Here is a 23,272-nt window from a genome sequence, read left to right as displayed (position 1 = left end):
GCAACAATCACATGGAGGTAGTGGGGACCTGGGTGCAGCCGGGGTGCTGGCCGAGCCGCTGCTGGCACCTGAGGGCTGAGGCAGCCCTGCATCCCAAGTTTTTCCCTACTGGCTCTGGAGTCCTTGGACTTCTATCTTAATGAAACTACTTCATATGACTTACTGTTTCTCTTTTGAAAGTGCAAATGGGATGGTTTAACAAAATCTCCCTTCTGAAATCCTCTGAAACTGGGGAGCCAAGTTGGGTCCCAGGACCCCTCAGAAAGCCACAGGAGCTTGGGGCTCGGCTCTCATAAGAAGACCTGAGAACTGAGTTGAAATGTGTTTTTGGTTTCTCCTCTTGTATCTGTGGCGCTGGGTTGGAGCACTGGGCTTCGTGCAAGTTAGGCAAACACTCCACAGTCAGCACACTCCCAGCCCATTCTTCCCCTCTCTCGCCCATCACAGAGCACGAAGGCCTTGGCTGAGCACACTGAGTAGTGGCCCAAGGACCACCTGCAGCCCCTCACCATGTGACTTTGCGTGGAAACACTGGGAGCCTGCCATGGAGAGAGGGACTCTCCCCAGCAGGAGAGACATGTGCTAAATAAATAACTGCACTTATTTTTCAAGGACTATATTGAGCAAGGACTGCTGAGCCTATGACTGCTTGCCAAACAATCCTTTTCAAAGGGTAACGAAGTGACACCTGAAAGGGTACAAATGAAGCCCAGCACTTCCTGGAGCACACATGGACGCCCAGGACCCTCGCTGTGCCCTGAGACCTGTGGTGCTTGGGGTACCACGGCCCTTCTTGGCCGGCTATGCTTCTGCCATTGCCCAAGTGTACTGCTGCACAGTCCAGCCTCCGCTCCTGGATCCTTCATCTGAGACCAGGCAGTAAGGACCCTTTAAAGGACCCCTCTCCATAATGGTCAGCCAGAGGGGAAAGGCTACGTGCTTGGAAAGGCTGGAGGGAGAAGGGGCAGGTTCAGTCCATGCCTCATACCCCTGACAGGGCCCCCGACTCCTCCAAACTACATGGGGCTATGTGCTGGTGGTCGGGGGCTCCTGAGCAGCCCAGCAAGAAACAGGTGGCTCGGTGGCTGTGAAGCAAAAGGCACCAGCAACATAACACTGCCTGAGTCCAGGCACTTCCGCAGTCCTCCTCCTCCACTGCCTCCTCTTCTGTGGACAAGCTGGAACACAGTCAAGAGGGTACTTCCAGTTACACCTCTGTATGATTCCCCAGCGTGTGTACGCTGGTCTCAGCCGGGGGCTGTGGGGGGCACAAGTGTTGCCCACATCCCTGCCAGGTGTTCCTGGCGATCTTGGGGCCGCAGCCCCCACACCGTCATACCCAGGCTCTCTCCGGGCAGCCTGCACAGGAAAGGTAAAGATGCCGAGACATAATGGAAGCAGAGCAGGGTAATAAAGAACAGACCTGCCAGAGCGCATGACCTCAGAACGATGCGAACATGCCTCCGGGGAAGGGCCTAGAAGACGGCAGGGCGGGACGCCCCAGCCTGGGCACAGCATGGAAACTCATGCTGAGCTGAAGGGGCTCCGTGGATGCCACTAGCTGGTGAAAGTCTGTTCCTACTCTTCATGCTCATGTCTCTGTAAGAGCTAGAATTCATCAAAACCCAAAGCTCTTCTACAAAGTAGTGCATACTGAATACTCAACAACAGTAAGAAAACTGGTAGCTACTGCTTGTTAGCACCAGGGCTGAAGAAATTAGAAAGCTAGAGGCTGTCCATTTGCCTACCAAGCTGCAGACACCTGCGCTCCACCACACACATCCTGACTCAAAACTCAAAACATCCTTCCTGAACGTCACAGCAGCGCTGGGAGGCTGGAGAGGCGCCTGCTCAGAGGACTTTCTGTCTTCACTTGTTCTTCTCATCAAACACCCTCCACACACCTCTGCAGCAGAGCATGGCCCCGCACAGCACAGCGTGCAGAGGCACGAGGGGGCGGAGGCGACCTGCATGCTAAAACGGGAAACATCCTGAGCTGACAATGTCGCTGTGCTCGTGATTACTGACGGAGAATCTGACTGCAGAAGTCTGCAAACATCGTAATTCTACCACACAGGAGCAGCACCACTGAGAGAAGCAACAAAATATGGTGACATTCGGGAGACCCTGGGGCTGATAGCCCTTGAAGGCCCACAGCAGAGCAGGTTCAGAGAGAAGAGCTATTTACAAAATGGGACCTGCCGCATGACTCACAGGGCACACTCCCCTGCACGAAGGATGACACCAGGGAGTGAAACCCAAACCGACCCGGTCAGAATGTGGATTTCCAGGCAAGCACACACCACTGAAGTGCACACCAAGGGGGCCAAGCCAGCCGTTGACTGTGGCTACACCACCACTGACACGGAGAACTGCCTCAAACAGATTATTCCACATTTGCCTTATTCAACTATGCTCGTTTTGTGCAGTTAACTTATGTGTTCCACAGAAGAAACAGAAGTTTTTAAGTTCAAAAGAAGGACTGAAAAGAAATGACACTTCCAAACCAAACATCCCAGTGTCATCCTGAACACATAAGCAGCCCCAGCTGATGTGATTACGTATCAAGACACACGTGAGGGATCAATAAGTGGTTAAGACCATTTTCCAAATGGAAGAGGAACTTGACTTCCATTTCCTGCAGTCATGTCCACTAGATGGCCACAGACTTAATCCTGTGATGCACTGAAGATGACACTCAGCATGACCAATTCGGATTTATCGTAAGAATGCCTGGTGGCTCCATACCAGGAAATCTACTAATCAAATTTACCACACTAGTAGATTCGACAAGCAAAACCATCTTACCACACACCTCAAGAACCCTGTATGACTGTGAGCAAACTACCTTTGTCAGCATGGCAAACAATAACCATCCTAAGTGAGTTGTGCAAAATGGAATACTGCCCTTGAGGATCACAAAAGGGACTTGGATGTCTACCTTTCCCCCCAAACACATTCAATCTGGTAGGAGAAGTCACAGCCATCAAAATTAAAACAAGACTCTAGGTATTCACACACCATGAGAGCAAAGGAGGATACTCTCAGGAGAGGAACCCAAAGGTACAATGTCTCTCTGTGTCTCTGATCACAGGAAATAATATTTATCGAAAGGACCTCCAGGAAAGGGAAGCAAGAGGCTTTTTTTTCTTTTATTTTTGTTTATTTACCCATCTTTGGGAGCGAGGGTTAGAGGAGACACAGAAATGGAGGGACAAAGGGTGAACAAATCCAACAGTGGTACTCAGTACCAATGTTCTGTTACAAAAACAAAACATTAATTCTCTCTAAATTAATCAATGGATTCAGGCTAATTTATGAGATGTCATGTAACCTCACAAGATAACTTAAAAGCAAAGGTCAGGACTAGTCCAGAAACAAGAGCCAGGCGTGATGGCCCATCTCACCAAATTCAAGATTACAATAATAAAAACAAGGCAAAGCTGGGCAGGGAGGCTGACGAGGCTCCAGCCCACAGGAAGCCCGCCGGGAGGACAGGCAAGCACGGCTGTTGGAGCCAGAGCTGCAAATGGCTGTCCCCACGGGATCCATTAAAGAAGCCAGACTGGTGCAAAAGCCGGCTCTACATTTATCATGTCCTGAGTGTAAAAGGCAAAATGAAAACTCCTCAGAGAAATAGAGAGGACTTCTTTGAATAGCAAAGTTGGAAAGGATGTCTTAGCACACAGCCTAACAATGAGGGAAAAGACTGCTGAACTGGCTGTTAAATTAAGAACCTCAGTTCATATGAGAGTGAAAAAAAAAACCATCCAGTAACCCAAAAAAAAATACACACACACCCCTATGTGTGTATATATATATATATATATATGCATATATATACAAAAAAGTATACACATGGCAATGTGCATGCATTCGTTTAAATACATAAAACCAGTGCCCAGCACATATCTGGAATTCCTAGAAATCAAGCCAACCTAACAGAGGTGAAAGCATTTCACAAGAGAAGAAAGACAAATGGCTAAGAAACCTGAGAAAACCCGTTGGGACTTCATCAGTGATTATGAAAATGAACATTAAGAGTCACTTAAGACTCACACACAGAAGATGCTCTTAGGAGAGAAACACAAAGGCACAATGTCTACGTGCTTCTTCACATTTATATAAAATAATATACATACTGATACAAATTCTAAGATATGGAAACAGGAGACTGCTTTTTCTTTTCTCTTTCTTTTATTTCAGTTTTTAGGTTTTCTTAGGATGCTGTCTTTTTTACCTAATATGGCGTATTCAAGTGCACATCTTTGGAAGGGTTATGGAGAGGGCACAGAACTTGAGGGGAAAAGGGTGAAAAAGTGTAGCAGTGGAGCTCACTGGACATTGATGAAAGTGAACTATACCACTCATGAGGGAGATGCGAGGGAAGGCCTAGAGAGGAGGGAACAGAAGACATGAACAAAAGGAAATGTACTCATTACCTGACTCGTGTAGTTGTAAGCCCTCTGTACATCACCTCTATAATAACAAGAGAGTATGATACAAAAAGTCACATATGGGGCTGGGAAGGTGCTCAGTGGTACAGCGCTTGCCTTGCATGCACAAGGCCCTGGGTTCAATTCCTCAGCACCACATAAGCAGAAAAAGCCGGAAGTGGGGCTGATGCTCAAATGGTAGAGGGCTCACCTTGAGCTGAAGAGCTGAGGGACAGTGCCCAGGCCCCAGTCACATATGGTAAATATTCATTGTAATGGCCCAAGCTTGGCCACCGCTGAATATAGACCACATAGCCTGGCATCACACACCAGTGCCTATTCCACAGCGCTCGGCCCCACTCCTGGGACACAGGAGCGCCCGAGGTAATGCATTAATAGCAGTGAAACAAAAGCAGCCCAGACATTCAGGCTGGGTCAACAAGAGAAGAGCCTATACAGAAAACTCCCCAGCAGTGTAGATATTCAACTACAATGCCACAGTTCAGAACAGGGCTTCATACAGAGCAATCCCACAGAAGCACATACATATGAACTCATGCTAATGCCATGCGGAAGGGCCAGGGAATGACCAAAATCCAAGAGAAGGTAACTTGTGGAATAGGGCTTGGGAGAGGAGGGAACTATAGTGACATTAGCATGCTCTAGTTCTTCAACTTGATAGTAGAGATCTGGAGTTAAATTCCAATGCTTAAGTTGGACATTCATAACCTTCCTGCTCTGAGGGAAATGAATGTCTAAAGATAAAATTCACACATATACATCAGGAAAGTGATGAATTGATTACATCACAAATAGGATTTCCTGAGCTCTCACAAATGTATCCCAACATTAGAAGCAAAAGAGAAAAATAAAAAAGGAAGGGGGGGAAGGGAGAGGGGGAGGGGAAGAGAGAAGAAGAGGAAAGGGGAATGGGAGAGAAGAGGGGAAGAGGAAGAGGGGAAGAAAAATAGGAGAAGGGAAGGAGGAGAAAGGGGGAAAGGAGAGATGGGGAGAAGGGGAGGAGTGGTGGAGGGGCCTGAGGATAAAAGAGGAATAGAAGGGAAAACATCCATTCCCTCAGACAGTCAAGGCCAACTCCCTGCACAACCTCTAGGAAATCTGAGTAAACAAAGCAGTTTAAAAACCTATGTTTCATTACCTTCTTGTCTGTTCAGATGTAACAAGGCATCACTTCTCAGTGCCTAATTGGAAAAAGCATTTTATTTCTATGAGGAGGGAGGAAAGAGCTAAGAATAAAACCGCCAAACATACTTCATACTGCACTAGGCCATCATGAGGGACGGCGTCTCCAACAAGGGAGCACTTCAGGAACAGGTCAAAGGGAAGAGGAAGTGTCAGAGGTCACAGGGATGGGAAGGGCTGAGAGTGTGGCTCAAGTATGAGGCCGTGAGCTCCAGCCCCAGTGTGGGGAAGGAAGTATTGGAGGGGTGCCCTCACAAGCCTCAGCAGAATAGAAGACAATCCCCACACATCTGGGGAGAAGAAAGCCGGCAGGATGCTCCAGCCTCCGAGCTCTCTGCCTGGGAAGAAACAGGGCAGGGATCAGGCCACCTCTGCACTGGGCCGTGACCACTGGCCTCCCCTGGATCACTGCGCACTCACTTGGGAGCCTCCCCATTAGCAGGCACCCGCCTGAGTCCTGCCAGTTCTGCGGCCAGCTATACTTTCCCACATGGACATGGGTCCACCCCAGAGGGCTGAGTAGAGGCTGGGAACAGGCATGTTGAAGTTTATAAAGTAACCAAATAATGAGCAAAACCTGACAAGATGCTTCACCATAAGAGATGTCTGCATAGCAAGCCAGTGCACAAAAGCTGCTCAGTTCACTCATCAACCGGGAAATGCAAATTACAATCCTATAAAGAACTACTATGCACCCATTAAAAACGGCTAAAATCTGAAAGGCTGGTAATACCAAATGCCACAATTAAAACTCTCATGCAATCCTGGTCGGAATGCAAACCAGTATAATGCATCGTGAAATCGTTTGGCAGTGTCTTATACAGCTAAATATTCTCTCACCAAACAATGCAGCTATTCTACTTCTAATAATTTCCCAGGTGCTGGGAGCATGGGAAGCAGATGCCCTCACAAGATGCAAACACGAAGGTTTACAGCAGAGCCCCACGTCCACCAGCTGGTGAATGAATCACTGTGGTATGCTCACAAATGGAAAATTACTCAGCAAAAGAGCTGAACCACTGATAGACACAACCACACTAGTCTCAGCATCGTGCTAAGTAAAAGAAGCCACATGCGTCTACAGTGTGACTCCACATATAGGAAATTCCTGAAAGCAGCGTAACTCTAGAGGCAGACAGCAGACCCATGGCTCCCAGGGGCCACGGGAACAGAGAAGGCCAATCACCAAGGACAGAGTGGTGGATGTGATTCACAGTGTGTTGTTACTCCTATAGACAGGAGTCAGAGCATATCTAATTGTAAACTTGAAATAAGCAAATTGTATTGCAGCTAAAGGAGAGAAGGAGGGGAGGAAAGAATAAGGAAGAGGGGGAGAAAGAGAAGGCAACAAGGAAATGGAGAAGAAATCATGACCATAGCTGAACAGCCGTTGCCTAGGAAGTGAATAAACAAATGAAGTGTCTGTCAGGATTGCCGGAGGGGCTGCTCACCGCAGACATCCTTCCTGAGTAGTCACAAGCCCAAACTTGCATGGCGCACATGACAGACTAAACCAAAAGACCACTTCCCTGGCTCCCAGGCAGCTGAGTAGCACTAGGGCATTAACGTAGGTCAGCAGAAGTATTGTGCGAGACACTCATAACTCTAAAGGGGAAGTGTGCCTTCTCTAGTGGTACCTCATTAGAATTCCATGCTAGTGGAATGCAAATGTGACCAAGAGCACTAAGCAGCCAACTTGGACCCTGAGGTTAAAGCCCAGCACAGAGGAGCAACCAATTGTCTGACAAAGAACTAGTACTGGAAACAGTAATAGACTTGGGTTTCGTGACGCCGCTATAGTTATAGCTTTGCTGTCATCTGTGGACACCTCTGGGCTGAGCCTCCACAATGCCAGAAATCCTCATTTGATTTTGCCTACTGGCCAACAGGACCCACTCTTCAACACCTTTCGGAAGCCCTGCTCCTCAGTTAATTCCCTCACACACAGGTTGCGCTTACCGCCCTGACCCAGGCTGCATGAGTCTGCCCTCCTCCCAAGGCCTGCCTGTCCGGCAGACTACAAAGGCCTGCTCAGCTCTGCAGCCTGGCTAGATGGCCCCTTGCCAGGGAGACCCCACAGCCGGGAGGCACGCCAAGCCCGCAGGACAAGGACCTCACCACCCAAACGCCCCAAATGGCCCGGCTGGTGGTAAGTCTGCACCTACATACCAAGAGCATGAACCAAGTCAGCTCTTCCAGGAACGGGGCAAACGGTGGGAAACACAATAAAGGGAGATAAACCAAACATCTATTTTCCACTCTAAAAAGTTAAGTAAAAAGGAGGTCATAATGCATTATCTCTTGTTTCCTGATAGAATAAGCACATCACTGAAATAGGTCCTCACTGAGAAGTATCTCAAAATGACCACTTCTGCTGAAAGTCATTTTCTCCTTTTGTGTTCTACAATCTATGAGTAGTTTCACTTTAACAATGCTACATTTTCTGACAGGTTTACTGCACAGCTAAGAGATGTCAAAGTTTGTAAGTGCGTTTACTCGGGTATAACAAGATGGAAAACAAACTATTGCAAACAATAAGAAAAGTCCCCTTTAGCAACAGAAATATTTTAAAAACTATAAAATATCTATAGGATCCTTTGGGGAGAAAATTTTAAAACTTCTTTGAAATGCATTAAAAACTGGTATAAAACAGAGGAAACTAGTATATTTACAAAAATGAAAATAAAAGTTAGCAAAGATGTCAGTTATTCCAAATGGACCTAGTGACTCTGCAATTATAATCACAAATCAGACAGCCCCAAAAACTCAAAACTTGGCAGTTTGCTTCTGAGATACTTGAAAGAGCAAAGAGCACAGTCAACTCTACCCAGTCAGCTCTGAAGAGGAAGAGGGGGATGACGGACATCCCTCCCCCCGCCCCGCCCCCAAGCATTCTGACACTATCAAGCGAGGCAGAACGGGAAATGCAGGAGAAACCACCTGGAGGGACGTGATGCAAAGGAGAGGTGACACCACACATATGGAGACAAGCGGGGTCCACGCACAGTTCAGAGGCTGACAGGCCGCCCAGGCACGGCCAGTAAACACAGCAGTGGGAAAAGCAAGATTTTCAGGAGACAACATAGTAAAACGCCTAGATGGTTGTATGGCCTTTAAAAAGTCACTTGTTTTGTGGAAGTTTTGTTTTGGGTCCTTCTGTTTTCTGGAGTTTGAACTCAATAAACCATTCTCTTACTAGGCAGGCACCCTACCACAAAACCAGGGCCCTACAGCCCTTTCGCTTTAGCTGTTTTTCAGATGAGGTCTCACGTTTTTTGTCCACATTAGTCTGGACTGCAAGCCTATTACAGGTGTGGACCACCACACCCACATTTGAAAAAAATACAAGGTTTAGTCTAACCATAAAGGAGCAGCGGGTTCAATTTCACCAACACAAGGAATTTCTCACCAGTAACAGAAACCCATAAAAAAGTGAGATGCAAGCCACAGAAAGGGAGAACTAGAGTCTGAACTATATAAAGATTAACAAGTAGTCTGAAAAATGAGCATAACACAGGCACAAGCCTTTTCCAGGAAGAGGAACAGAGAAAATGCCCACAAATATATGAAGGGATGCTCAACCCCATTAGCAACCAGAGAAATGAAAACTAAGAGCAGGATGAAAGACCCCCCAGAAAACAAAGGCTGGAAAGCCTGGCAATACCTAACAGAGTGGTGAGCACAAGGGGCTCCATGAAGCCCAATACCCAGGAGGTGTGTCTCCGTGGCAGAGCTCCTCTGGGAAGTGTGGCAGTGTCCCTGTGAACATTTAGCAGGGACTGGCTCAGCAATGTACAACAGGAGCTATCTGAATTCAATGCTGAGGAGAAATTCTTGCCCAGGGCAACTACAGAAATGAGCATAATGGGCCGGGCAGCACAGTTCCTAACAGCAAAACATTAGGAATAGACCAAAAGCCCATTCTCAGGAAACAGACGACAGACAGACTGTTTATGTACCTAGATACACAGGCATCTAAGCTGACACTTTGGACATCACATAGAGAGGAAAACAAGCTTCAGGAACTAGATAGCACAAAGAATGATACAGCGCCAAGGAATACAGCATTAGAGCACACATTATTTTCTCGGTGTTGAAGTTACGAGGGATTGCAGATGTAAAAATCAGGAGGACAGGAGTTAGGTCAAATGGTTAAATGCTTGCCTAGCAAGTACAAGGTTAGCACTGGTAAGATTCTCGATCCTAGATCCGGGGGTGGGTCATGAGTACATGCTACATATTTGCACACACACTGCACGCATCAATGTGACACAAGAGGAAACTTAAAAGAACAATGAACGATTCCTATCTACAACTACGCTCTCAAGGCCCAAACTCCCCAGAACTGGGTCGCCAACCTTGCGTTCCCACAGCCCTGTGCGCACAGAGAGCACACGGCCCTCCCGGCAGAGAGCCTGGCCTCTTACCTCCGTCACCTTGGGTTGAAGTATCAGTGTTTCAGGACTCATCCGAGGGATGTCTATGTGGATCTGGAAAGGCAGCAGAGAGACAAGTTTACTCAAAAGGATCAAGTCCTGTGACACTGAAGCATCATAACTGAAAGAGCACACTTGGCGATAGTCGAACTAACTTTGCCTGGTAACCTGCTCTCTCTGAGGACATGAAACACTATGAGAACTCCCCGAGTGGAGGCCTTCAGAGTCCTTTCCACCTGAGGGAGGCCCCCCCGACCCCTCCCAACCAGGCAGTGCAGGGTTAGGAGCAGAGCAGGCCCTCCATTCTTTAGTAACATAAGCCATGACAATTAGTAAACGTTGACTTTCGGCCTCTGACACAAACAGCAATTCAAGCACACCGACAGTGCATGGGGCTTTGCCGTGGCAGAGACTTCTTAGAAAACAGGACACATTTTCCTCTACTTCACAAGGTCCTTGAGAAGTTAGGACACTTCCCAAAGGAAGTGTCTGAAGGCCTCTGCTAGAGTCTGCTGATGCCTGCCTGGCTGCCATCTGATATCTGTGCCTTACCTGCGATCCTGACATGGCACAGGGGGCAGCCGAGGGTTCAAAAAGCAACCAGACAAGGGGCTGGGATGTAGCTCAGTGGCAAAGCGCTTGCCTAGCAAGCGCAGCGTCCTGGGTTCGATCCCCAGTACCAAAAAAGACAAAAAAAATACAGTTAAAAAAAAAAACCCAAACAAAAAGCAACCAGACAAGACCCTCAGAGCAAAGCTGCATCACAGGCCAGCTTCCATGTCCCACAGGGATGTCCCATTCAGCCACCACTGTTGTCGCTCTTGGTGCACCAGACAGGCTGAGGGAAGATGCTGAACTTCAGCTCACCCTGACCCCTGCTCACAGAGAATTCTAGCATCCTGAAGCCAGAGATGATCACCCCATTCAGTTGCGACTAAGCCTGTGGCCTTGAGTAACCACTCAGGCTTGGGCTCAGCCTCCTCATCTAACAAGGCCTGCTCAGCACCCTTCAGCCAGTTAATAGTGAAGACCAGGAGGTTGAGTCCACAGACTAAGCCAGCTGAGATGAGCAGGCCCCTAGGGCTCACAGGGAAGACAGCTGTGGCCAGCTGTGCTGTGAGGGGAAGCAGGTACCACACGCAGATGAGCAGCTGGCCACACATGAGTGCAGGACAAGGGCCACCAGACTGGCTACCATGGCCACCTGAAGGGCATCCCCAGCAACCTGCCCCCTGCAGTGACGCCCTGGGGGCAGGCACACCATGGGCTCCAACCAGGTTCGACTCGCCTCTGTATGCCGAGAACCAGCAGGGCCTGCCTTATGCAAGAGCAGACGGTGACACACATTACACAGACAGGACGGCACCAAAATGACACTCCACACCTTGCTATATCACCAGAGGAGGGAAGCCCGGACTGCCCCCATCAGCCACAGGACTGGAATACAGAACTGATATGCACAGAGAAACACGCCAGTGAAGCACAATTCTTACCACCTCAGTGGTGGCCTCAATTGGCAGCGATCTTTGGCCAAAGAGTACACATGTAACAAAGGAGTGAAGATCAATACTTGGGGAAGGCTAGATACCCTGGAGACTCTGAGAAGCAAGCTGCTGGCATCCAAGCATGGACAGCCAGGAGAGCCAACCGCTTTACATCACACAGTCCAACTTTAATTAATGTGGAAATTTCTGGAGAACTCAAAACAGCACAAGACCTTTTTGTTGTTTATCATGGTAACTGAGAAAAGATGCCTACCACCTGGCTGTAGTGAACTTTCCCTTCACGGTTCAAAAAAAAACAGCCTGAAAGGTCCTTCAAGGACCCGCTAGTTCATCCTTTTTAAGACTCTTTCTTAAGAAAAGGTACATCAAAAACATGCTCCACACAATACTAATGTATCCATTTCCTAAAATCAGTGAAGTAGAAAACAAACCAGACAAACTACAATTCCATGACCAAATGCAAACACAGCCTGTGTCCACTCGGCCTCCCAGAGTAACAAACAGGGCAGCAGCCCAACCCCAAGAACCAGCCCAGTGCAGGCAGGGGCTGGGCCACCTCAGAAGGAGCCTGAAATGGACTTGTGCCCAGCCTCCATGGCCTTTTCTGCAGCAAGTCAGTGGCTCTGGGCTGTCAGCAGCTTCACGTGTGTGAGGAAGACACCTGCGAAACCAGTTCACCCAAGGTTTGAGTAAAAGGGAAGCAACCTTTCCCGCAGCTCTACACCAAAATGACAAGATCTAGGATGGAAAACTGACAGAGCTCCTCCGCCTGAAACAGAGCCTGCAAAGCACTCTCAACACCAATGGAGCCAGGAAGTGAGGGACATTGGAGAGCAGGGCCAATTAAGAACCGCCACTGTGAATGTTCACACACTCCAGCGTGGGATTAAGCAGCTCAGAGCTGTTCTAACAGCAAGCACTAGATGTGCTGTGAACCGCAAAGCAACTTTTTATTCACCCATTAGGCACCATCATCTGTTGATTGTTCAAGAAAATGTCGTCATGCTTATTTTTTTACTAAATGGCAAATGATAAACTGACTACACCTTTGGCTATAGACTGAACCTGCCCGTCTCCCCGTGAGTTGAGCTAACCAGCCTTTTGTCAATCCTTCTCCTGGCTTTCCTGAGAACCACAGTTCCCTCCAATCCTGCAGGAAGGTCACAATACCATCCACCCAGACAGCAGAGACCCTGCCATGATGCTCTCTGGCTCGACGTCTGCTTCTGCCACTGAGGAGCAGATGGTAGCTTGCCAAAACACAAGACATCCGCCATCCCTGGAGACAGACTGCAGGGCACTGCTAACCAGATCTCTGGCACCTTCTTTGTAACCCCAACTGAAAACGCTCTTTTCACTTCCCCAGAAGGATGTGGATCAAGCCAGATATTACCACTGTGTTTGCTAATGCATGCGTTTATTAGAAAATTAAAGTCTGTGAGCAAGTCAGGGACATGTTAAATGAAATGCTTCCTGGCACTATCATCAAGCCTAATATCAAGTTAACAGAAAAAAAAGAGGACGCCCACCTGTCTGTATGTGTCCTGGTGAGCTTCGTCATTCCTGGAGTCATAATAGTGCTCGATGAAAGCAAAATATTCCTTTTGTTTTCTCTTGAGAGTGGCCGGTCTTCGGTCTACATTGGCAGGAAGGTAACCCTGGGTGAGCAAAAGAGCAAACACATAGTTATGGTTACAGCTCACTCACCAGACTCCATCATAAGTGTGAAGTTCAAGGCTCAGGTCTCAGAGGGAGTGGGGGTGGGGAGCCTGGCTCACTCACCGTGCGCACTGCCTGGGCCCTCCACAGGGGGCAGTGTGGGTTGCTACTCCCAGCCAGACAGGTCAAAGACAACATCAGGCTGGGAACCAGTGCCCTTCCAAAGCAGGGCCAGATGACTACAAGTGTGTGCAGTATCACACTCACAACACACATGCACATACACACATGGGTATGCCCAACCCTGTCACTTAGGCAAATCTGCAACTCTCTTCAAAGACCAGTGGGCTTTCGGCGGCTATAGTGCGATAGATTAAGTGGACTGAGGTCAGAAAGGGCCAGGCAGCCCTGGTGGATAGAGGCGCCCAGACTCCAGGGCCAGACTGCCTGGTGTCATAGAGCATCTGCTTTCTTATACCGACACGAATTTACAACATAAAACTTGCCCATCTTAAGGCAGGTACATGATCTCGATGAAGGTATGCAGCCCCATGACTGGGGCTCCCACGGAGATCCAGAACAGTTCTGTGGCCCCGGTACAGTCCCTGTGGTCCATCCCTGCCCTGGGAGACACTGCCTCCTCACTAGGGAGGACAGACTCTGACCTGGAGTCACTCAGGACCTAGGCTTTTGTGCACTGTGTTCCGAGGGTTCTGGGTGGGTGCAGCTGGCTGGGCCCTCGTCCCTAGTGAGCACCTGGGCTGCTGTTATGAACAAAGCCCATCATGCCATCACAGGATTTGGGGACCGCATGCCTTAGTTTCTCCTCTAGGCGCAGAATTGCTGGATCACAATGTAAGCAGAGCTTTCATTTTCTGAAAAACTGACAGGTTGCTCTGAATGTGTCTCCCTCTGACACTCATCCCTGTGTTTTCTCCACACTACCATTCCCTGGGCATGAATCCACATCCCCTCCCTTAACGACCAGCAACGCTGGACACAGTCCGTCCATGTAGACAACACATCTCTTCTCAGTGAAGTACTAGTTTAGAATTTTCACCTATCTTTTAATCCCATTGTTTACCTTCCTGCTGAGTATGTGTTGTTGTAACTGTATTGTTATATCTCCAGTCTGTGGCTTGCCTTTCCCTTTTTTTATTTTTTATTGACCAATTAGCTATACAAGGAGGTTTCATTTTATCAAGTTGATTTATGTATACAATGGTTGGTCAAAATTACTGCTCTCCCTCTTTCCCCCTCCCCTTTCCCAAACCAGGCTCATCAAGTATCCTTGCTTCCATGTTCACACATGTATAAAATCTGTCCCGCCCCCCACTCACTAATGCCCACACCCCAGACTAAACATGACTCAGCTTCCCAATATTCCTTTTGGATAAGTGCATGTTAATTGTGTGAAGAAGTTTCGTCATGGTGTCTCAAATTCTATATTCTACTTATACTGTTCTAGCACACACACATACACACACAATCATATATGTGCTTACATATGTTTATATCTTAGATCTAACATCCACATATGAGGGAAATCATGTCCTTTATCCTTCTGAGCCTGATTCCCAGGTCCACCTATTTCCCAGAAAATGATATCATTCCGTTCTTCCTTACAGTTGAATAATGTTCCACTGTGTATACATACTGTATGTTTGTGATCCGGTCATCAGATGCAGGGCCTCTGGCTCTCTCCACGCTGCAGCTGTGTGGTGACTGGTGCAATAAACATGGGCACATAGGTTCCTGTGCTGTATCCTGACCTGCTTTCCTAAAAATAAACGCCCAAGAGGGGTCTTGCTGGATCATAGGGTACCCCATGCTTACTTTTCTGAGGAACTTCCCTACTGATTCCCATCATGGCTGTGCTAGTATACAGTTCCACCAGCAATGTAGTAAGTCCCCTCTTTCCCACATCCTCACCAACATTTGCTGCTGTTTGTATTTTTGATGATGGCCATTCCAACTGGGGTGAGATGGAGTCCTAGTGTCATTTTGGTTTGCATTTCTTTTATGGCCAAAGCTGTTGAGCATTTATTCATGTACTTCTGGGCCATTTGTGTTTCTTCTTTTGAGAAATGTCTGCTCCATTATTAACTGGGTTGTTGAATCTTTGAGGTTTTTTTTAGGCTCCCTATATATTCCAGTTATTAGGCCCTTGTCAGATGTATAGTCAGGAAAGATCTTCCCATTCTGTTGGCTGTCTTTTCAGCTCAGTGACTATATATATATATATTTTTTTTTTTTTTTGCTGTGCAGAAGAAGCTTTTTAACTTGATACAGGTCCATTTGTCAAATTTTTTTCATATCTGCTGAGCCACTAGAGTTCTATTCAAGAAGTTACCATGTATGCCAATAAGTTCCAGTGTTTTCCCTATTCTTTCCTTTAGTAAATTTCAAAGTTCCAGATCTTACTTTAAATTGATCCAGTTTCAGCCTTCTACATCTAGATGTCCAGTTTTCCTAGCACCATTTGTTGATGAGAATATCTTTATTCTAACATACATTTTTTTACACCCTTGTCAAGAGTTCATTTCTGGGTCTTCTAATCTGTTCCATTTATCTTGAGGTCTGTTTTTGTGATAGTACCACATTGTTTTTGTTATTATGTCTCTGTAGTATAGTTTGAAGTCTGAAACTGTGATACCTCCAGCATTTCTCTTTTTGCTCAGGACTGCTTTGGCTATTCAAGGCCTTTTATGATTGTCTTCTCTATCTAAGAAAAATGTCCCTGGGATTTTAGTGGGTATTACATTGAATTAATAGAACATCTTTGGTAATATGGCCATTTTCACAGTATTAATTCTGCCAATCCCTGAACACAGGACAAATGTCTACCTTCTGATGTCTTCATCAAGAGTTTATAGTTTTCACCTCCTTGGTTAGGTTTATTCCTAGGCATATTTTTTAAGCTATTGTGAAGGAAATTACTTCCCTAATTTATTCACATTCTGTTCATTGCTGGTATACAGAAAAGCTATGAACATCTGCATGCTACAGGTGACTGGCATGGAGCTATAAACAGTTGCTAAAAAGAAGAGCCTGTGTGTCCAGCCAGGGACCCAGGCGTGGGTGCGGGACAGCAGGAGCCTCCAGGCTGGTCATCAGAAGTGGTGTGGACAGAGTATGAAGGACAGACACCATAGTCTCCCTGGTGAGTATGAGTAAGCATCTTACAAACACGTACCCCAAATTTTAACTCACTGAAACACAGATACTAAAAGACAAGTAAGCCATTAGTGGAACCGGCGAGATAAAAACACCCCCACATACTCCTGACATCCCATTCCTAGAAGAAAACACACGCGCAAGTAGAGGCCTTTCAATAATTAAGCAAGACTAAAAATTATGCAAATGATATATTCAAGTATGCAATGAATTTTAAATGACAGAACTACAGAAAACTTAATTGCTGTATTAGCATGCTATAAAAACACTAATCATAAATGTAAAACAATGCATGCATATACTTATATCTAAATTGTCCCAGTGACACACAGCCAGCTTGTTCCCGCCCAGCTGTGTTCATATGCAAACTTGCCTCAGCAGAGAGCAAGAAGACAACAGGATCCTGGACCCTCCCTGATCATCTTTAACCATTGTACTCATTGGCACAAATGTTAAAGTGTAATTAGTTTTCATCCAATGCTTCTGAAATTGTTATTAAAAACAAGAGGCCAAGCTATGATTCTCTACAGCACGGATCTTTATGAAGGTACTGGAGCCTGGCACCAGTGGTTGACACCTGTAAGCCTGGCTAATCAGGAGGCTAATTCTAAGCTAGGCTAATTCCAACTAGGAAAGTATATGAGACCCTTATCTCCAATTAACCACCAAAAAGTGGGAAGTGGTAGAGCTTAAGTGATAGAGCACTAGCTTTGAGCAAAAAAGCTCAGGGACAGCAACCAGGACTTGAGTTCAAGCCCCAGGGCCAGCACCAAAAAGAAAGAGGAGCAGGAAGAGGAGGAAAGAAGGGGGGAGAAGAAAGAGGTAGTGGTGGGAGGGAGAAAGAAGAGGGGAGAGGAAAGGGAGGAGAAAGAGGAAGAAGGAAGGAAGGAAGAAGAAAGTACTAGAGTGCCTGGCTATGATTTCCATGTGGTTCAGCAGCACACCCGCGACAGCATCTGTGCTATTTCAGGAATGATGAGAACCATGCCACTCATCCTTCCCACTGAAGCAGATTCCCACAGACGCCAAGACAATGCTAGCTGATGATAAAAGGTAAACACATTGGAGAAAAGTCACAAGTGCACCCGGCTTTGAACTAGCTCCATCATCTGGTACAGCACTGGCTCTCTGTCTTTCTAAACAGGACATAGGATGACATCTTCTTGGTCCTGCAGGACTGAGTACCTGGAATGGACCACTGCCATCTCACCCACCAAGCCATCCAGACAAACCGTCAGACCCGCTCACCCAGCACACCCTGCGCCGCAGCCCCACCCCAGCCTGGCACGGCTCCCCACCGGCTCGTGAGCAGCCTGGTCCCATCCTGCAGGGATTCTGACAGTCCTGGAACACCAGTCTCCCCAGCACACGAGGGGCCTCAGCCGCATGTCCTGAGTTTTCAGGTGACACTAACATGCGACCAGAATGAAAAAACACAGCTCGGCAGCCTGCCCCGTCCTCGCCAGCCTCACTGCTGCCTCTCAGCAGGCAGGGGCTCCCTGAACACACCGGTCCACAGTATAACCAGGTCAGTGCACACCTGACACCGGGGTCCAGCCCAGGTTCTGGCTTGCTTTGTGACCCAGGCAGTGGACCTGCCACAGCTCCCAGCTAGTTGCTGGGCAAGCCGGGCCAAATCTCCAGGATTCGGAGAGTGATGGAGAAGCAGACTTGGTGGGATGACTCTCTCCTCCCCGCCCCCCGCCTTGCCTGTCACTGGGTGCTCTCCCACCGTTTCCCACACTTGCTGAGGGCCTAGCAGTCACACACGGGAAGCACCTGCTGGTCATGACTTCACCATCTCCAGGATCCAACCACAGAAGACCTTGCTCAGGGTGATGATGAGTGACCACCAGGTACCAGGCACGGAGATGGCAAGTGCGCTTCGGAGTCCACCTCTCATGGCTGAAAGAGGCCTGTGGACACCGACCACCTTTCACCTCCCGACCGCCGTGGCGGGCAGCGCCCTCGGCTGGTGGGCTCCCGCTAGAGAGCTGGAGCCACCAAGCAGCCGTGTTCCAGAGAGGCAGAACTCCAACAGCACACGCCTCCCTTCAGAACTCCCTCTCTGGCTGTCGCAGACTCTACCCACCCCTCCACACCCCGCAGCCCTTGGCGAAATCAACTCCCTTCCCAAACCCTTGAGAGTTATTCCTAGTGCAATTCCAGCCACTGCTTCTGCCCTGCCCACCTGCGACGCCAGCGCCTTTCCCAGGGGACACGGACAGCCCTTCTGCTATGTCACATGAGCAGGCCACTATGCCAGAGGGCCTGGCCCGGCCCCCTTCTTGGAGCCTCCTCCCCTGGGGCTGACTTGGCTTATACACCTGGTATTTATCGTCTGCTGAAACCAGACCTAGGAGAGGTCCAAAAGCTACCCCGTTCACATCATCCTGGTGCCAAGTCCTCCCTCCCTGGCCTCCAGGTACCCCTCTCCAAGCCCTGGCCTGCTGATACACCTCTCGGTGGTCTCACAGACTACAGCATCGTCTCCTCCCCATGAAGCTGCCCTTGGTACTGGGCTGCTCCCCACCACTGGTCCACACTCAACACCCCACAAGTGTGTTGTCGCACACTAAGCTGTGTTTTCCCTGTGGCCAGTCTGCAGCCCAATCTCCTCCTCCGGGAAGCTGACTGTCCATTCATCACTGTCTCCTAAGCAAAGTCTCTGTGATCAGGACAGGTAAGCAGATGGGCTGGAGAAGAGTGGATTTTCTCTGATCCGCTCTACCTGCACTCCAGTCTCACAGCTACCCCCCTCTCATTTCCACCTACAGGGCGGGACAGCCCACGTCTCCCCCTGCTCCTCTGTGCTACTCACCCCCATGCCCATTAACGTGGCAGCCAGCACAGAGCTCAACACGGCCAGTCATGGCAGCTCTGACCCACAGAGAGGCAGAACTCAAAAGCCAGCAGAAAACAACACATAGGAAGCCTTCCACTCACATCCTTAACAAATACCAAATTGCAATTAAGTAACTTCAGGGTAATTTCATAGAACCACCCATCAATAATCTAAAAGGCTTGTAACCTATCTTAAAGGATATTTGGAAAGCTGGGTATCAATCCATAAGATTAAAACAATACACAAAGTAAAAATATGAACAATCACAGCAGGTCTAGCTTTAATTGCAAGAGAATATTTAATCAATAAATATTTGTTACTCAGAGCAGCATCTGCATTTAGGATTACGAGGTACTAAGCTGCAAATTTATTAAGACTCATTCGAGAGAAAGAGTCTTTTAAACACTGAGAGTCAGACCCAATTTAGAGTGGGCACTTAAGAGTTTCCTATCGACTTACCTCCAAAAATAATGGAGGAAAAGAAAGGAAACAGTCAACTATTCTGAAATTTTCATCGGGGCCACATTCACTTCTGACCTGAACCTGGGTGGGTACATAAGCGCAGATGCAGTCGCCCCCCACCAGGCAGCGGAGAGGCTGAGGGTACCTCCTCCAGCCTCCGTCACAGACACACACACACTGCTTCTAACATCACCTCCTCTTTTCTCTGTGTGCTAACAGCACTACTAATCCTTTACAAAAACACACTTCCTGTTTCAACTTCTCAGGGCTGAATAATCTTCTAGCTGTGCTTCCTAAATGACATGTCTGAGCATATTACAAAGTTTTCTTTTCTAATAATAAAAATCAGAGCAAAAGAATACAGTTGTCACAAGTTACCACTTATCCTCACCTTCTGCCAGCCTTGCCAACTCAACCTTGAAATTAAGCCCAGAGCAGACAATGCCATCTTGGCCATACGCAGTGAAGCCTCGGGTCAGTGTGCGACCAAATCAGGCAAGTACGTGGGCTGTATGGAGGGCCAGGCTCCAGCCAGCCTCTCGGCTGTGCTCAGAGGAGGAGGGATGCGGGACCACGTAGGGTGAGCAGGGCACACACTTACCGAGAGGAGTTTCCACGTAATTGGACGAACTGGCTTAGGGATTCCGGACCAACTCAGCTTCCGTAACTCCTCTGTTGACAAAAGAGGGGAGACAAGGAAAAGCAGAGTTTATCAAAGGTCAGCCAGCTTCCCTGGGCCTTCACACACCCACTATCAACACAGGGCACAGTGGAGCCTGTAAATGGACCCGCAATGAGAGTAAATGGTAAGCGCCTCAGACCCTGCTTGTCCACGATGAGCGAGACCCAAAGGCACATGTTTGCAAGATGCACCCAATGGGCCTGAAGCCAACAGGAACAGGGGAGGCCCTTCCTCCCGGGACAGGGACCCTCGCCTTCTTCCTCTCAATTCCTACCCCAGCCCCCGAAGCTCTCTCACCAGCTTGGGCACGTCCTCCTCACCCACCTCACTCTCACCGTATGTTCATTTATTTACTTATTCTTGTTGTAAACGTGATCTATAGAGGGGTTGCAGTGCAGTTCCCTCAGCCAGGTAAGGAGGACATGTCTTTTTGAACAGTGTCACCTCTTCCCTCATTTTCTCCCAGTTTTTTCCTCCCAACTCCCCTCCTCAAGGTCAGGACAGTGTCTAGTGAGTATCACTGCTGCATCTGTTCACCCTTTTTTGTCCCACCATTCCTGAGCTCCTCCCTACCCTCCCCCAAACAGATCAATTTACATAGAAGTCAAAAGGTACAGAAATCAGTCACAGTGACAAAGGAGAAAACAAAAACAAAAGGCAAAATAACAACAAAAAATCTCTTGTTCCCTTTTCTTGGCGTTCATTTCGATAAACATAATTTTACATCATCGTGTGCACACAGCTGTGCACACAATGGAAGTCTTGCTTCCATCAGAGAGAATGACTTTGCACCATTCATAAGGAAATAGGAAGACCTGGAAAAGTTCTATTAAGCAAAGTAAGCCAGACTCAAAGACACACAGGTTGCATGGCTTCCCTCTTTTGTAATAAATAGAATGTGCCTATAAATCTACAAGTAAACACATTGGATGGTAAAAGATAAAAAAATTACACTCGCACATGACGAATTAAAAAGGATTCTAAACATTCATACAGTGAGACCAAAAGGAGGCTATTCTTAGGAGAGGATTGCACCATATTATATATTTATTTAATATATTTAAATATATAAGTATATATTTAAATATATACTAATATATTTAAATATATTTAATGTTTAAATAGGTATTTATATATTTATGTTTATTTAAATATATAATATATAAAGATATGGGAAGAATTACAATGGTATAACTTCTTGGAACAACTAACTTACAGTTTAACAAAATGAGAATCCCTGGACACTGGAACATATATTGTTGCAGGGCAGAGAGTGAGGTCTTTGTCTAGAGGACAGAGGAATTGAGAGAGGAAGCATGGACAAATGCAGTCATAACGTTCACGTGCATATGTGAGGGAATGGCTGAGGCTGAGGTTGGGGGAAAGGATGGCACTGACCAAGATGCTTTGTACTGACGGACACGCTGAATTGAAACGCTTTTGTGGAGCTACACAAAATAAGTAAAATAAAATAAAATGAAGACCGAAACGACCATGGCATTTTCTTATCACCAGTTTCTTGCGATAAGCTCACCTTTAACACAGAACTAATGAAAGGAGACAGCCAAGCTATACCTAGCCAGAATAGCAAAGCTTCACATTAGACCAACCTAAGGCAGAGAAGCAGGAGGGAGTTGACTAGAAGAAACCTGAGCCACGGTCAGAACCCTGATTCTGTCCGACCTTAGCCTCTCCCTGAGCACCCACCTGCACGGCCTACAGGGCCTGAAAGCACATACCAGTGTGCAAGTGTATTAAATGCAGCTGAACCCGAGGTAATTACTTCCTTCGCTGAAGTTAGGAATCCACTATGAGGTTCTTCTCCTAACAACTCAGAGCTGACGAAAAATACTATGAATAAAAGAAATGATTAAAAGGAAGACTTCGGTAATATAATCAACAAAATGCAAAGCCCTGACATCTAATCTTTTTCCAATTACTAAAGTCTAAGTGAAGTAAGTACAGATTAATTGGTTGATCACACTAGCGATAATTCACATCTTCCAGCAATCTCAGCAATTATCAAGTCTCCCCCAGCTCCCTAAGGACAGGATGGAAAGCAGAAACCTAATACCTGAGCAGCCGTGACGGAGTTTGCCACGGAGGCTCTCCCGCCACACAACTTGGATTTCTGATTATGATTTATGAGAATGCACAGAGAAAACTCGCTCGTTAATGTGATCCTGCCTCCTCATTAAAAGAAACCTTCAAAAAGCCAAAAATCTTGAACATACAGCAGGAGATAAAGACCTAATTTTGTTTAAGCTTTTGTGTTTAAAGAGAGCTTTCCACATATGTTATCTACTTGATCCTCAGAACAGTCTGCATTAATTAGGGCTGTGAGCAGTGCTGTATCAATAGGACATGGTCTCAGAGAGGTTAAGTGAGAGGCCAATGTCACACAGAAGTTCTTGATATATTAACTACCATTCTTTAAAAGACTGAAGCACAGACCAATCTCACTTAGGAATACAGATAAATAGATCCAAAATAATAGCAGGTCCAAACCCAGCAAGAATAACTCACACAGCAGGATTCACACAGAGAATGAAGGAATGGGCCCACGAGGGAATCTTATCACTTCAAGGATGCGTTGAATTACCGCCATGGGGAAAAGCCACCTCCCTGGGCTGACAGCTGCCTCATGAAGACTTTCCCCAAGGCCCACTTACCACCCCCAGGGGAGCCCCCCTCCCTGCAGCAGCCCAGGGGAGGGAACCAGCCCAGGGACGTCGACCCCACCCCACCTAATCCAAAGAGGCTTCTCTGAAAGTTGCCAAGTCAGACGTGAGGGTCAGGCCTACTACAACCACCCAGGGCTCAGGCCACTTGAAGGTGAAGCCAGCCCAGAGAGAGGGAAGACGTCT

General features: G+C 47.5%; 1 protein-coding gene across 3 annotated transcripts in view; it reads right to left on the bottom strand.

Moving 5' to 3' along the window:
* The window catches only part of Tbc1d22a (TBC1 domain family, member 22A), a 299,373-nt gene that overhangs the window by 192,194 nt on the left and 83,907 nt on the right, over positions 1-23,272 (bottom strand). For all 3 annotated transcript variants that reach the window (XM_013025776.1, XM_013025777.1, XM_013025778.1), the window contains 3 exons: positions 20,325-20,395; positions 13,110-13,238; positions 10,067-10,129 (listed from right to left, as the gene is read on the bottom strand). In XM_013025776.1, coding sequence (XP_012881230.1) covers positions 10,067-10,129; positions 13,110-13,238; positions 20,325-20,395 — 263 coding nt within the window. The remainder of the gene's footprint in view (positions 1-10,066; positions 10,130-13,109; positions 13,239-20,324; positions 20,396-23,272) is intronic.

This window comes from Dipodomys ordii, unplaced genomic scaffold (genome assembly GCF_000151885.1).
Source record: "Dipodomys ordii isolate 6190 unplaced genomic scaffold, Dord_2.0 Scaffold87, whole genome shotgun sequence".
NCBI classification, from domain to species: Eukaryota; Metazoa; Chordata; class Mammalia; order Rodentia; family Heteromyidae; genus Dipodomys; species Dipodomys ordii.
The sequence above is the reverse complement of the archived record's forward strand: the minus strand, read 5'-3'. Positions and strand labels throughout refer to the sequence as shown.